Source organism: Pleurodeles waltl, chromosome 6, assembly GCF_031143425.1.
Source record: "Pleurodeles waltl isolate 20211129_DDA chromosome 6, aPleWal1.hap1.20221129, whole genome shotgun sequence".
Classification (NCBI taxonomy): domain Eukaryota; kingdom Metazoa; phylum Chordata; class Amphibia; order Caudata; family Salamandridae; genus Pleurodeles; species Pleurodeles waltl.
This window is the reverse complement of record NC_090445.1, coordinates 150,671,394-150,685,623: the sequence shown is the minus strand read 5'-3', so window position 1 is coordinate 150,685,623 and position 14,230 is coordinate 150,671,394. Positions and strand designations below refer to the sequence as shown.

Genomic DNA, 14,230 nt, shown 5'->3' with positions numbered 1-14,230 from the left:
ACTTCACTCTCACCCGCCTCTCCCCTGTAAATTGTAAGAGGAGATATACATTCTTGAAAGTAGCTACATATTTTGAAGACCACATAAAAGACAGATTAAGAGACACTTTCCTGTTTGCCAGGTAACAATCCTTTGTTTGGTAACTTGTCACTGCTTCTTAAGTACTGATAAATGCATTTGATAAATAATGTTATTTTCTCCCTATCATCCAAAAACCATCACGGAATGTCTTATGCGGTCAGAAGGTACTGCTTAATGTGGTAAATCTGTCTGAAGTTCCAGCAGCCCTGTCTTCAGATGTACCACCTGGATATTTCTCAGTGCAGTCATCTGCAGTGGCAAGGGCATTAGGAAAACATGTGACTACTAATCCTTTCCTCAATTAATTAAAAAAATGCCCCAAACCTCTTTTAGCTTCCTAGTCACTGTTATCTTCTATGGCTTGTTAGTGTGGTAAAAAAATAATTAAATAATTATTGTATGGTATGTAAACATGTCAGCATTATTTGTATGGCGCAAACAGCCACATAGCAGTGAGTCTGACAGTCGCATACTTATTTCACCCTGCTTGGGGCTTGTAAATGATGAAGCTCATGAACTATCTGATATCAATAATACCTAGTGGATCGGTCATTCAAGCTGCACCAATAGAAGTTGAATTATGTACTTGGAATGGGCTAGGGAAGGCAGTTTACAGTTGCAAGAGCATTTTTTAATGAGTGCTGCACTTGTACAAAATCCTGGTGCTTAGACCTTTTTACAGATGGTAGAAAAAATGTGTATAGCGCCTATAGACCATTGTCTACTTCGGTGGACTGCTAGGAAATGTAGGTATTGCCTGCTAGCTGAAGTCTTTCTTCTGCATTGTTTAAATATTCTGCAGTTGCTGCATTGCAGCTTAAGTGTTGCTCTGTTTTTGTACTCAGAAACTTACCTCATTTACTTTGCTTTTTCCTCAGACTCCCAAAGTATGCCTGCCATTTCATTGAAATGTGTCTAATGGTAACAGCTGATCATGGCCCTGCTGTGTCAGGAGCTCACAACACCATCGTCTGTGCTCGTGCTGGGAAAGACCTGATCTCTAGTGTTACATCTGGACTGCTGACTATTGTAAGAATTTTATGCTATCTCATTACCTTGGAGCCCTAGGATTCCTCACTTGTTATTTTAACCCTACCTTATAGTCAATGCAAACATTGTCCCATTGACTGCCATAAAATGGATTTTAAGTTATCAGTGCTGGTACACAAAGAGTCCCCTCTGGCTTCTCCAAACGCAGCACCTTTTGTGCCAGCAAGGGAGTCTTAAGCACTACCATCGTATTGTGGAAAATACCAGTACTTACAGAGGCCTTGTATCAGTCTGCTCCTTACAATTGGTTGGCTTTCTAGACTGTCTCATCTGCTTGCTGCTTATTTAATGGCTTTCCTTCCTCTCCTTGCTCTCCTGGGGCATAGCTTGTGATGAATGCTTCTAATCACAAATTTCTTACCTTTACAATACCCTCAGGCACCAGACTGGATCTGGAAGATTTAGACAGCATTGCTCCTGTGCAGCTCCACGTTGGCTTCATTATTCTCCGAAGTAACAACTGAGCGGCGTATATGCAGCACTCGTGCATGTTGACAGCAGTTATTGTCTTTCCATGCTTATACAGTTCGATATATTTGGATCTGGAACTTGCCAAATGAGGATTTTTGTCTAACAATTATTTTTTCCAGTGTGTAAGGCAACTATGTCCCTTCCTGAAATTACAGTTTTTAAGTCTTTTATGGAGTATTACAGAAAATATGTCTGACAGACCCCTACGAGGTATGGCTCTGGTATTTGGGTTCATGGCATGACTCAAAGTCCTTTGAGGAGTGTGCTGTTAAGAATCTGAAGGAGATGCGGGATTGTGAAGTCAAGCTATAAGTCACCAGGCACCATAGGATGTCGTACAACTCCAGCTCAAAGTTAAGTGTGTGGATCCCTTCCCGTGCTTCAGGCTGTTCTCATGACCATTGCTCATTGAGATCAAGTACTTTAGTAAGTCGAAGCAGAAGAACAAGAAGGGGAAGCGGGACTCGTCTCCATCTTGCCACTCTTTTCATTTAGCTCACTGTCCCCTGCCGCAATTGATCATAGTGCACCTGAAGTTCTGGGGACGTTGGTGATGTTGCAGGCCATGTTGTGAATCTCTGGCACTCTCCTGGCTCCCTGTGGTGCAACTCCAGACCCCAAGGTTTCATTGAGTACTCCAGTTACTTTACCGCTGGTCCACCCTCAGTGCTATCTCTGCCTCCTGAACTTGTCTCTGGCTCTGCTCCGATATCAAAACCAACTAACAGGCCAGCTTCAAAACTCACACACATCTCTTTGACGATAAAGACAGCCCCACCACTGCATGAGGAAGACATTGTCCCAAAAGTAGTATTCGACTGGAAGTTGAATTCATCCCGACCCTGACAGAGGTTGTGTCCTCAAGCTGCTCCAATGCTCCGATCCCAGTCCAGTCTGACTCGAACAGGACCATGCCATTAACTAAAAGCCTTACTTCAGCACTCTAGCAACTTTTTTTTTGTTCCAACTGCGAGGAAAGTCAGCCAGCTTTCGGAGATGACAGTGGAGATGTTGGGGATTATGTTCCCCCACACTACGATGCCAACCTATATATGGATTTGCAGGAGGCCAGTGGGTTGGACACTTCCCGGACACTGGGTTGTGATCTCCGCTCAAACATCGGGAGAAACGAGTGCTTCCTTTGCTGTAGGTTAAAAGATGTGCAGCAGAGGTATTGTATTAGGCTTACAGTTGCAATCTTTTGAAGTTAAGAGTAACACATTGCTATACATTTTGCAAACTGGGCAGGCTTCATCCAAGCTTTTATTTCCCTTCAGTGAAGCCCTGACTGACATCTTGAAGGGCACCTGGCATAAGCCTTGTTCCTGTTTTACTGGAAGTGGCAGGTAGCCAGGTGCCACAGGTCAGCACCAGATGACCCAGATAAGGCACCCTTTCCCAGAAATTCTGGTGTTTCAGGCTTCCACCAGTTTGTGAACACCAATTTATTACCTACATCAGACAGAGAATTTAAACGTTCAGAAAATAGATGCTTTAATTGGCCACCCTTGCCCTCTGGTCAGTCAGTACCAGGTGTTTGCTAGGGACATATTTCCATACATTATGGGACTTGGTCAGCTAGATCTTGCTGGCAGTCCGTGAGAAATTTGGGGTCAGCCTGGGTCAAACCATCCAGAATGGTCAGGATGAGGCTAAATGCATTATCAATTCTGGACTGGACACTATTGAATGCTTGGGCAGAACAGACTGCAGTAGCATGGTGCTTGGAGTAACAACTGTAAAATGTAAAAATTTAAATTTGCACTTGTATAGCGCACTACTCACCCGTTAGGGTCTCAAGGCGCTGTACTCATACCGCTATGGAACCCCTCCTGGCTTTTCCCTGTGAGGTGCCCACCCCTGGGCACCCCCAGGGTGAAGCCAGGCATCCAAGCGCTGTTGGGGCCGTTGTGGAGATTAAGCAAGCTATTGCCCAGAGTTGCAGAGTGGGACCCATTAATTAGATTAGGCACCGAGACGAGAAATATCTGGTCCAAGGGAATTGAGCCCAAGACCTGCCGAAGCGGGACTTGAACCCTGGTCTTGAGCCAGATCTCTGCTTCAGGGTCTGCCACTCTAACCATTGTGCCACACTTCTCCACAACTGGATGAGATCCACAAACTTCTGTGCTAGGTAACCTGCTGACCAGATGGATGAATATTCAAATCAGTGGATCTCGCCTGTTTTGGGAGAAGGCTGATTTCACTTTGGAACGCTTCAAAGAGAGTTGGCGATGGTGATGAATGCGTCACTGCTGGGATTGGGGATGTCATCTGTGAGAGGTGGAAGTGAGAGGAGTCTGCTCCATGATGGAGATGTGTCTCCACATTAACCTGTTAGAATTGTAGGTCATATACCTGGTAATCAAAGCCATTCCATCCATCAGAAGGAGGCTGTAGGAAGTTGGGTCTGTATGCACTATTTCAAAGTAAGGAATAGTATGCACAGAGTCCAAGGGTTCCCCTTAGAGGTAAGATAGTGGCAAAAAGAGATAATACTAATGCTCTATTTTGTGGTAGCATGGTCGAGCAGTAGGCTTATCAAAGGAGTAGTGTTAAGCATTTGTTGTACATACACACAGACAATAAATGAGGAACACACACTCGGAGACAATTCCAGGCCAATAGGTTTTTGTATAGAAAAATATCTTTTCTTAGTTTATTTTAAGACCCACAGGTTCAAATTTTACATGTAATATCTCAAATGAAAGGTATTGCAAGTAAGTACTTTAGGAACTTTGAATAATCACAATAGCATATATACTTTTCAAATAAAACACATATAGCTATTTTTAAACTAGACACTTAGTGAAATTTTCACAGTTCCTAGGGGAGGTAAGTAATTGTTAGGTTCGATGGCATATGTTGCTGCAGATACACATGTTTGGCACAGTCCGCTGCCTGGTGTTGGGCTCGGAGTATTACAAGTTGTTTTTCTTCGAAGAAGTCTTTTTGGTCACGGGACCGAAGGACTCCTCCCTCCTCGGCTCCATTGCGCATGGGCGTCGACTCCATCTTAGATTGTTTTTTTCCGCTGTCGGGTTCGGACGTATTCCTTTTCGCTCCGTGTTTCGGTTCGGAAAGTTAGTCAGAATCTCGGAAGAAAGCGTTGGTATTGTTCCGTTCGGTATCGGGATAGTTAGGTACATCGACACCGATCATCGGAAGACTTTGGGGTAGTTTCGATTCCCCCATCAGGGCCTGGTCGGCCCGACCGCGTGCGACATCGAAGCCGATGGAACGGACCCCGTTTCGTTTCTGCCCAAAATGTCACAGTAAGTATCCTTATACAGATCAGCACTTGGTCTGTAACTTGTGCTTGTCCCCCGAGCACAAGGAGGATACCTGTGAAGCCTGTCGAGCCTTCCGGTCCAGAAAAACACTCCGGGACCGAAGAGCCAGGCGTCAACAAATGGCGTCCACGTCGACAAAACAACGTTTCGACGAGGAAGAGGAAACATTCTCGGTTCCGGAATCAGAATCCGGAGACTCCGACGTCGAACAACAGCAACAAACTGTGAGTAAGACGTCGAAAAGTAAATCCATCGACTAACCGAAAGCCCAGGGGACGCCACTGCCAACAGGCCATGGCTCGACCCATAAAACAGGCGACCCGTCGAAGGCGCCGAAAAAGGGCACGCCCATAGCGAAGACACCCGACTCCAGTCGAGGGACCGCCATGGAGCAACCTCGGAGCCGAGAAAGCGGCTCCGAGAGACAAAAACAAGATACCGGCACCGAAAAACATCGGCACCGAGAATCCATGCCGAAAGGAACAAAAATTCTGTCGGTGCCGAAACCGAAAAAAGATTCTCTCTCGGCGCCGAAAAATACCACACCTTCATCCTACTCAGAGGAACAAGGAATAAGTGGCCAAATGCACAGATTTGGACAAGAGCTCCAAAGTGTAGAATCGGACTACACACAAAAGAGACTGTACATCCAGCACGACACAGGGAAGATATCAACCCTTCCCCCAATCATGAGGAAAAGAAGGATCGGACTTCCAAAGGATGACGCACAACCACAAGCCAAAGTGGTTAAAAAAGTCACGCCTCCGCCCTCTCCACCACAGGCATCGCCGGCACAAACACCGCCACAAATGCACTCACCAGCGCAAACTACCATAAGTCATGACGATCAGGATCAAGACGCTTGGGACCTGTATGACACCCCAGTGCCGGACAATGATCCCGAGTCATACCCCACAAAGCCGTCACCGCCAGAGGACAGTACCTCATACTCGCAACTGGTGGCTAGGGCAGCAGAATTCCACAATGTCCAACTGCATTCCGATCCTATAGAGGATGATTTTTTATTTAACACCCTCTCGGCTACACACAGCCAATATCAGTGTCTCCCAATGCTACCAGGGATGTTACGGCACGCAAAACAAATTTTTGAAGAGCCCGTAAAATCAAGAGCCATCACCCCAAGGGTGGATAAGAAATACAAACCACCACCCACAGACCCAGTGTTTATTACTTGGCAGTTACCACCTGACTCCGTGGTAGTAGGGGCAGCTCGCAAGAGAGCAAATTCACATACATCTGGCGACGCCCCACCTCCGGACAAAGAAAGCCGAAAATTTGATGCAGCAGGGAAAAGAGTAGCATCACAGGCAGCCAACCAGTGGCGCATCGCAAATTCACAAGCGCTGCTGGCCAGATATGACCGCGCACACTGGGACGAGATGCAACTTCTCGTAGACCATCTTCCCCAGGAATACCAAAAAAGGGCGCAGCAAATAGTGGAAGAGGGACAAACGATCTCAAACAATCAAATCCGCTCTTCACTAGACGCAGCCGATACTGCAGCAAGAACAGTCAACACTGCTGTCACCATAAGGAGACACGATTGGCTACGCACTTCAGGCTTCAAACCTGAAATCCAGCAGGCTGTCCTTAATATGCCCTTCAACGAGAAACAACTTTTTGTCTCTGAAGTGGATACAGCCATTGAAAAACTTAAAAAGGACACAGACACGGCCAAGGCCATGGGCGCACTCTACTCCCCGCAGAGCAGAGGCTCTTTCAGAAAAACTCCATTTAGAGGGGGGTTTCGTGGCCAACCCACAGACACCACCAGCCAACAAACAAGAACCACACCATATCAGGGTTCCTTCCAAAGGGGAGGTTTCAGGGGATATCGGGGGGGTCAATTCCCAAGGAGTAGGGGAAGATTCCAGACTCCAAAAACACCTCCACCTAAACAGTGACTTTCAAGTCACGCAACCCCTTCACTCAACACCAGTGGGGGGAAGACTAAGCCAATTCTACCAATCTTGGCAACAGATTACAACAGACAATTGGGTATTAGCAATAATCCAACATGGCTATTGCATAGAATTCCACAACTTCCCACCAAACATCCCCCCCAAAACACGCAAAATGTCACCACAACATTTAGAACTTTTAGGACTAGAAGTTCAAGCACTACTGCAAAAGGATGCAATAGAGTTAGTACCAGTACAACAAAAAAACACAGGAGTTTACTCCCTGTACTTTCTAATTCCAAAAAAAGACAAAACATTAAGACCAATATTAGATCTCAGGACACTAAATACCTACATCATATCGGACCATTTTCACATGGTCCCACTACAAGACATCATTCCACTGCTCAAACAGCAAGATTACATGACCACATTAGACCTAAAGGATGCGTACTTTCATATACCAATACACCCTTCTCACAGAAAGTACCTACGGTTCGTATTCAAAGGAATACATTACCAATTCAAGGTGTTGCCATTCGGAATAACAACTGCACCAAGAGTGTTCACAAAATGTCTAGCAGTAGTAGCAGCACACATCAGGAGACAACAGATACATGTGTTCCCTTACCTAGACGATTGGCTAATCAAGACCAACACAGTAAAAAAATGCGTAAACGACACCACATTTGTCATACAAACCCTTCACAAACTGGGGTTTTCCATCAACTATACAAAATCACACCTAGAACCGTGTCAAACACAACAATATCTAGGAGCAACCATCAACACATCAAAAGGAATTGCCACTCCAAGTCCACAAAGAGTGCAGGCATTCCACAAGGTAATAAGTGCTATGTTTCCAAACCAAAAGATACAAGCAAAACATGTGCTAAAACTTCTAGGCATGATGTCATCATGCATAGCCATTGTCCCAAACGCAAGACTACACATGCGACCCTTACAACAGTGTCTAGCATCACAATGGTCACAGGCACAGGGTCAACTTCAAAATCTGGTGTTGGTAGACCGCCAAACATACCTCTCGCTTCTATGGTGGAACAGCAAAAATTTAAACAAAGGGCGGACATTTCAAGACCCAGTGCCTCAATACGTTATAACAACAGATGCTTCCATGACAGGGTGGGGAGCACACCTCAATCACCACAGCATTCAAGGACAATGGGATATACACGAAACAAAATTTCATATCAATTACCTAGAACTGTTAGCAGTATTTCTAGCGTTAAAAGCCTTCCAACCCATAATAACACACAAATACATTCTTGTCAAAACAGACAACATGACAACAATGTATTATTTAAACAAACAAGGAGGAACACACTCAACACAATTGTGCCTCCTAACACAAAAAATTTGGCAGTGGGCGATTCACAACAACATTCGCCTAATAGCACAATTTATCCCAGGAATACAAAACCAACTAGCAGACAACCTTTCGCGAGACCACCAACAAGTCCACGAATGGGAAATTCACCCCCAAGTTCTGAACAAGTACTTTCAAATTTGGGGAACACCCCAGATAGATTTGTTCGCAACAAAAGAAAACTCAAAATGCCAAAACTGCGCATCCAGGTACCCACACCGCGAATCACAAGGCAATGCTCTATGGATGAGTTGGTCAGGGATATTTGCGTACGCTTTTCCCCCTCTCCCTCTCCTTCCATATCTAGTAAACAAGTTGAGTCAAAACCAACTCAAACTCATACTGATAGCACCCACATGGGCAAGACAACCTTGGTATACAACTCTACTAGACCTTTCACTAGTACCGCATGTCAAACTACCCAACAGGCCAGATCTGTTAACACAACACAAACAACAGATCAGGCATCCAAACCCAGCATCATTGAATCTGGCAATTTGGCTCCTGAAATCCTAGAATTCGGACACTTAGACCTCACACAAGAATGCATGGAGGTCATAAAACAAGCTAGAAAACCTTCCACTAGACACTGCTATGCATCTAAGTGGAAAAGATTTGTTTACTACTGCCATGCCAATCAAATACAACCATTACATGCCTCTACTAAAGACATAGTAGGATACTTACTACATTTGCAAAAAGCAAATCTCGCTTTTTCATCTATAAAAATACACCTCGCAGCAATATCTGCTTACCTACAAACTACTCATTCATCGTCTCTATTTAGAATACCAGTTATTAAAGCATTCATGGAAGGGCTAAAAAGAATTATACCACCAAGAACACCACCAGTTCCTTCATGGAATCTTAACATCGTCTTAACAAGACTCATGGGTCCACCTTTCGAACCCATGCATTCCTGTGAAATGCAATATCTAACCTGGAAGGTCGCATTTCTCATTGCAATCACATCCCTCAGAAGAGTAAGTGAAATACAGGCATTTACCATACAAGAACCATTTATTCAAATACACAACAATAAAATAGTTCTCAGAACAAATCCAAAATTTCTGCCAAAAGTAATCTCACCATTCCATTTAAATCAAACAGTAGAATTGCCAGTGTTCTTCCCACAACCAAATTCTGTGGCTGAAAGGGCACTACATACATTAGACATCAAAAGAGCACTAATGTATTACATTGACAGAACAAAGCTAATCAGGAAAACAAAACAACTGTTCATAGCTTTTCAAAAACCACACATAGGAAATCCAATCTCTAAACAAGGCATTGCTAGATGGATAGTCAGATGCATTCAAACATGCTATCTTAAAGCCAAAAGAGAATTGCCTATTACACCAAAGGCACACTCAACCAGAAAGAAAGGTGCTACAATGGCCTTTCTAGGAAACATTCCTATGAGCGAAATATGTAAGGCTGCAACCTGGTCTACGCCTCATACGTTTACTAAACACTACTGTGTAGACGTACTAAATGCACAACAAGCTACAGTGGGCCAAGCTGTACTAAGAACATTATTCCAAACTACTTCAACCCCTACAGGCTAAACCACCGCTTTTAGGGGAGGTAACTGCTTTATAGTCTATGCCAAACATGTGTATCTGCAGCAACATATGCCATTGAACTGAAAATGTCACTTACCCAGTGTACATCTGTTCGTGGCATTAGTCGCTGCAGATTCACATGTACCCTCCCACCTCCCCGGGAAGCCTGTAGCCGTTTAGAAGTAGATCATAAATCTTAAACATCTGAACATTTGTAAATAATTATTAGAAACTCTTAACGTACATACATATTCACTCCATTGCATGGGCACTATTTATACCAAACAACTCCATCCTCACCCTCTGCGGGGAAAACAATCTAAGATGGAGTCGACGCCCATGCGCAATGGAGCCGAGGAGGGAGGAGTCCTTCGGTCCCGTGACCAAAAAGACTTCTTCGAAGAAAAACAACTTGTAATACTCCGAGCCCAACACCAGGCAGCGGACTGTGCCAAACATGTGAATCTGCAGCGACTAATGCCACGAACAGATGTACACTGGGTAAGTGACATTTTCATTCTTGCAGGTAAGTAAACCACCAACGTGGTTCAAGTTTGGGTCCAAGGTAGCCCACCGTTGGGGGTTCAGAGCAACCCCAAAGTTACCACACCAGCAGCTCAGGGCCGGTCAGGTGCAGAGTTCAAAGTGGTGCCCAAAACGCATAGGCTTCAATGGAGAAGGGGGTGCCCCGGTTCCAGTCTGCCAGCAAGTAAATACCCGCGTCTTCGGAGGGCAGACCAGGGGGGGTTTTGTAGGACACCGGGGGGACACAAGTTAGCACAGAAAGTACACCCTCAGCAGCACGGTGGCGGCCGGGTGCAGTGTGCAAACACACGTCGGGTTTTCATTGGAATCAATGGGAGACCAAGGGGTCTCTTCAGCGATGCAGGCAAGGGGGGGGCCTCCTCGGGGTAGCCACCACCTGGGCAAGGGAGAGGGCCTCCTGGGGGTCACTCCTGCACTGGAGTTCCGATCTTTCAGGTCCTGGGGGCTGCGGGTGCAGAGTCTTTTCCAGGCGTCGGGATCTGGGAGTCAGGCATTCGCGGTCAGGGGGAGCCTCGGGATTCCCTCTGCAGGCGTCGATGTGGGGGCTCAGAGGGGGGCAACTCTGGCTACTCACGGTCTCGTAGTCGCCGGTGAGTCCTCCCTGAAGTGTTTGTTCTCCACAAGTTGAGCCGGGGGCGTCGGGTGCAGAGTTGCAAGTCTCACGCTTCTGGCGGGAATCGCAGTTGTCTTTAAGTTGCTTCTTTGGAAACAAAGTTGCAGTCTTGGGTGAACAGGGCCGCTGTTCTCTGGAGTTTCTTGGTCCTTTTAGAGAGGGCAGTCCTCTGAGGATTCAGAGGTCACTGGTCCTGGGGAAAGCGTTGCTGGAGCAGTTTCTTCAGAAGGGGGGGAGACAGGCCGGTAGTGCTGGGGCCAAAGCAGTTGGTGTCTCCATCTTCTCTGCAGGGTTTTTCAGCTCAGCAGTCCTCTTCTTCTTAGGTTGCAGGAATCTGAGTTCCTAGGTTCAGGGGAGCCCCTAAATACAGAATTTAGGGGTGTGTTTAGGTCAGGGAGGGCAGTAGCCAATGGGTACTAGCCCTGAGGGTGGCTACACCCTCTTTGTGCCTCCTCCCAAGGGGAGGGGGTCACATTCCTATCCCTATTGGGGGGATCAGATGGAGGATTCCTAAAAGTCAGTCACTTCAGCTCAGGTTGCCTTAGGGGCTGTCCTGACTGGCCAGTGACTCCTCCTTGTTTTTCTCATTATCTCCTCCGGCCTTGCCGCCAAAAGTGGGGCCGTGGCCGGAGGGGGCGGGCAACTCCACTAGCTGGAATGCCCTGTGGTGCTGTAACAAAGGGGGTGAGCTTTTGAGGCCAATGTGTTACAGCTCTTGCAAGGGGGAGGTGATAAGCATCTCCACCCAGTGCAGGCTTTGTTACTAGCCACAGAGTGACAAAGGCACTCTCCCCATGTGGCCAGCAACATGTCTCGAGTGTGGCAGGCTGCTAAAACCAGTCAGCCTACACGGGTAGTCGGTTAAGGTTTCAGGGAGCAGAAGGGCAAAAGCTCGCTTGATCTCGATTTTCAGTATGAATACAGACCGTGAAAGCGGGGCCTCACGATCCTTCTGACTTTTTGGGTTTCAAGCAGGAGGTGTCAGAAAAGTTACATTTTATTGTATGTTACAATAAAATGTACACTGGCATCAGTGTGCATTTATTGTGCTGAGAAGTTTGATACCAAACTTCCCAGTTTTCAGTGTAGCCATTATGGTGCTGTGGAGCTCGTGTATGACAGACTCCCAGACCACATACTCTTATGGCTACCCTGCACTTACAATGCCTAAGGTTTTGCTTAGACACTGTAGGGGCACAGTGCTCATGCACTGGTGCCCTCACCTATGGTATAGTGCACCCTGCCTTAGGGCTGTAACCCCTGCTAGAGGGGTGACTTATCTATACTGCATAGGCAGTGTGAGGTTGGCATGGCACCCTGAGGGGAGTGCCATGTCGACTTACTCGTTTTGTCCTCACCACCACACACAAGCTGGCAAGTGAGGGGTCCCCAGGGTGGCATAAGATATGCTGCAGCCCTTAGAGACCTTCCCTGGCATCAGGGCCCTTGGTACTAGGGGTACCAGTTACAAGGGACTTACCTGGATGCCAGGGTGTGCCAATTGTGTGAACAAAAGTACAGGTTAGGGAAAGAACACTGGTGCTGGGGCCTGGTTAGCAGGCCTCAGCACACTTTCAAATCAAAACATAGCATCAGCAAAGGCAAAAAGTCAGGGGGTAACCATGCCAAGGAGGCATTTCCTTACACAACTCCCCCCCCCCCCCCACCCCCCCTCCCAAACGAAAGAGGATGAGACTAACCTTTCCCAAGAGAGTCTTCATTTTCTAAGTGGAAGAACCTGGAAAGGCCATCTGCATTGGCATGGGCAGTCTCAGGTCTGTGTTCCACCATAAAGTCCATTCCCTGTAGGGAGATGGACCACCTCTACAGTTTTGGATTTTCACCTTTCATTTGCATCAGCCATCTGAGAGGTCTGTGGTCAGTTTGAACTACAAAGTGAGTACCAAAGAGGTATGGTCTCAGCTTCTTCAGGGACCAAACCACAGCAAAGGCCTCCCTCTCAATGGCACTCCAACGCTGCTCCCTGGGGAGTAACCTCCTGCTAATGAAAGCAACAGGCTGGTCAAGGCCATCTTCATTTGTTTGGGACAAAACTGCCCCTATCCATTGTTCAGAGGCATCTGTCTGCACAATGAACTGCTTGGAGTAATCTGGAGCTTTTAGAACTGGTGCTGTGCACATTGCTTGTTTCAGGGTGTCAAAGGCCTGTTGGCATTCTACAGTCCAGTTTACCTTCTTGGGCATTTTCTTGGAGGTAAGTTCTGTGAGGGCTGTCACTATGGATCCATATCCCTTCACAAACCTCCTATAGTACCCAGTCAAGCCAAGGAATGCCCTGACTTGAGTCTGGGTTTTTGGAGCTGCCCAGTCCAGAATGGTCTGGATCTTAGGCTGGAGTGGCTGAACTTGGCCTCCACCTACAAGGTGTCCCAAGTAAACCACAGTTCCCTGCCCTATCTGGCATTTGGATGCCTTGATAGAGAGGCCTGCTGATTGCAGAGCCTTCAAAGCCTTCTTCAGGTGGACCAGGTGATCCTGCCAGTTGGAGCTGAAGACAGCAATATCATCAAGATAAGCTGTGCTAAAGGATTCCAAGCCAGCAAGGACTTGATTCACCAGCCTTTGGAAGGTGGCAGGGGCATTCTTTAAACCAAAGGGCATAACAGTAAACTGATAATGCCCATCGGGTGTGGAGAATGCTGTCTTTTCTTTTGCTCCAGGTGTCATTTTGATTTGCCAGTACCCTGCTGTTAAGTCAAAGGTACTTAAGAATTTGGCAGCACCTAATTTGTCAATCAGTTCATCAGCCCTTGGAATGGGATGGGCATCTGTCTTGGTGACAGAATTAAGTCCTCTGTAGTCCACACAAAACCTCATCTCTCTTTCAATCTTTGGTGTGAGGTTTGGGGACTAAGACCACTGGGCTGGCCCAGGGGCTGTCAGAGTGCTCAGTGACTCCCAATTCCAGCATCTTGTGGACTTCCACTTTGATGCTTTCCTTAACTTGGTCAGACTGTCTGAAAACATTGTTTTTGACAGGCATGCTGTCTCCTGTGTCCACATCATGGGTACACAGGTGTGTCTGACCAGGGGTTAGGGAAAAGAGCTCAGCAAACTGTTGCAGGACCTTCCTACAGTCAGATTGCTGTTGGCCAGAGAGGGTGTCTGAATAGATCACTCCATCAACGGAGCCATCTTTAGGGTTTGATGAGAGGAGGTCAGGGAGAGGTTCACTCTCGGCTTCCTGGTCCTCATCTGTTACCATCAACAGATTCACATCAGCCCTATCATGGAAGAGCTTAAGGCGGTTCACATGGATCACCCTCTTGGGGCTCCTGCTA

General features: G+C 46.7%; 1 protein-coding gene across 2 annotated transcripts in view; it reads left to right on the top strand.

Annotated features, from left to right (window-relative positions):
• Window positions 1-14,230, top strand: part of ACLY (ATP citrate lyase) — a 281,182-nt gene that overhangs the window by 225,119 nt on the left and 41,833 nt on the right. For both annotated transcript variants that reach the window (XM_069237662.1, XM_069237663.1), the window contains one exon: window positions 960-1,110. In XM_069237662.1, the coding sequence (XP_069093763.1) occupies window positions 960-1,110 (151 nt within the window). The remainder of the gene's footprint in view (window positions 1-959; window positions 1,111-14,230) is intronic.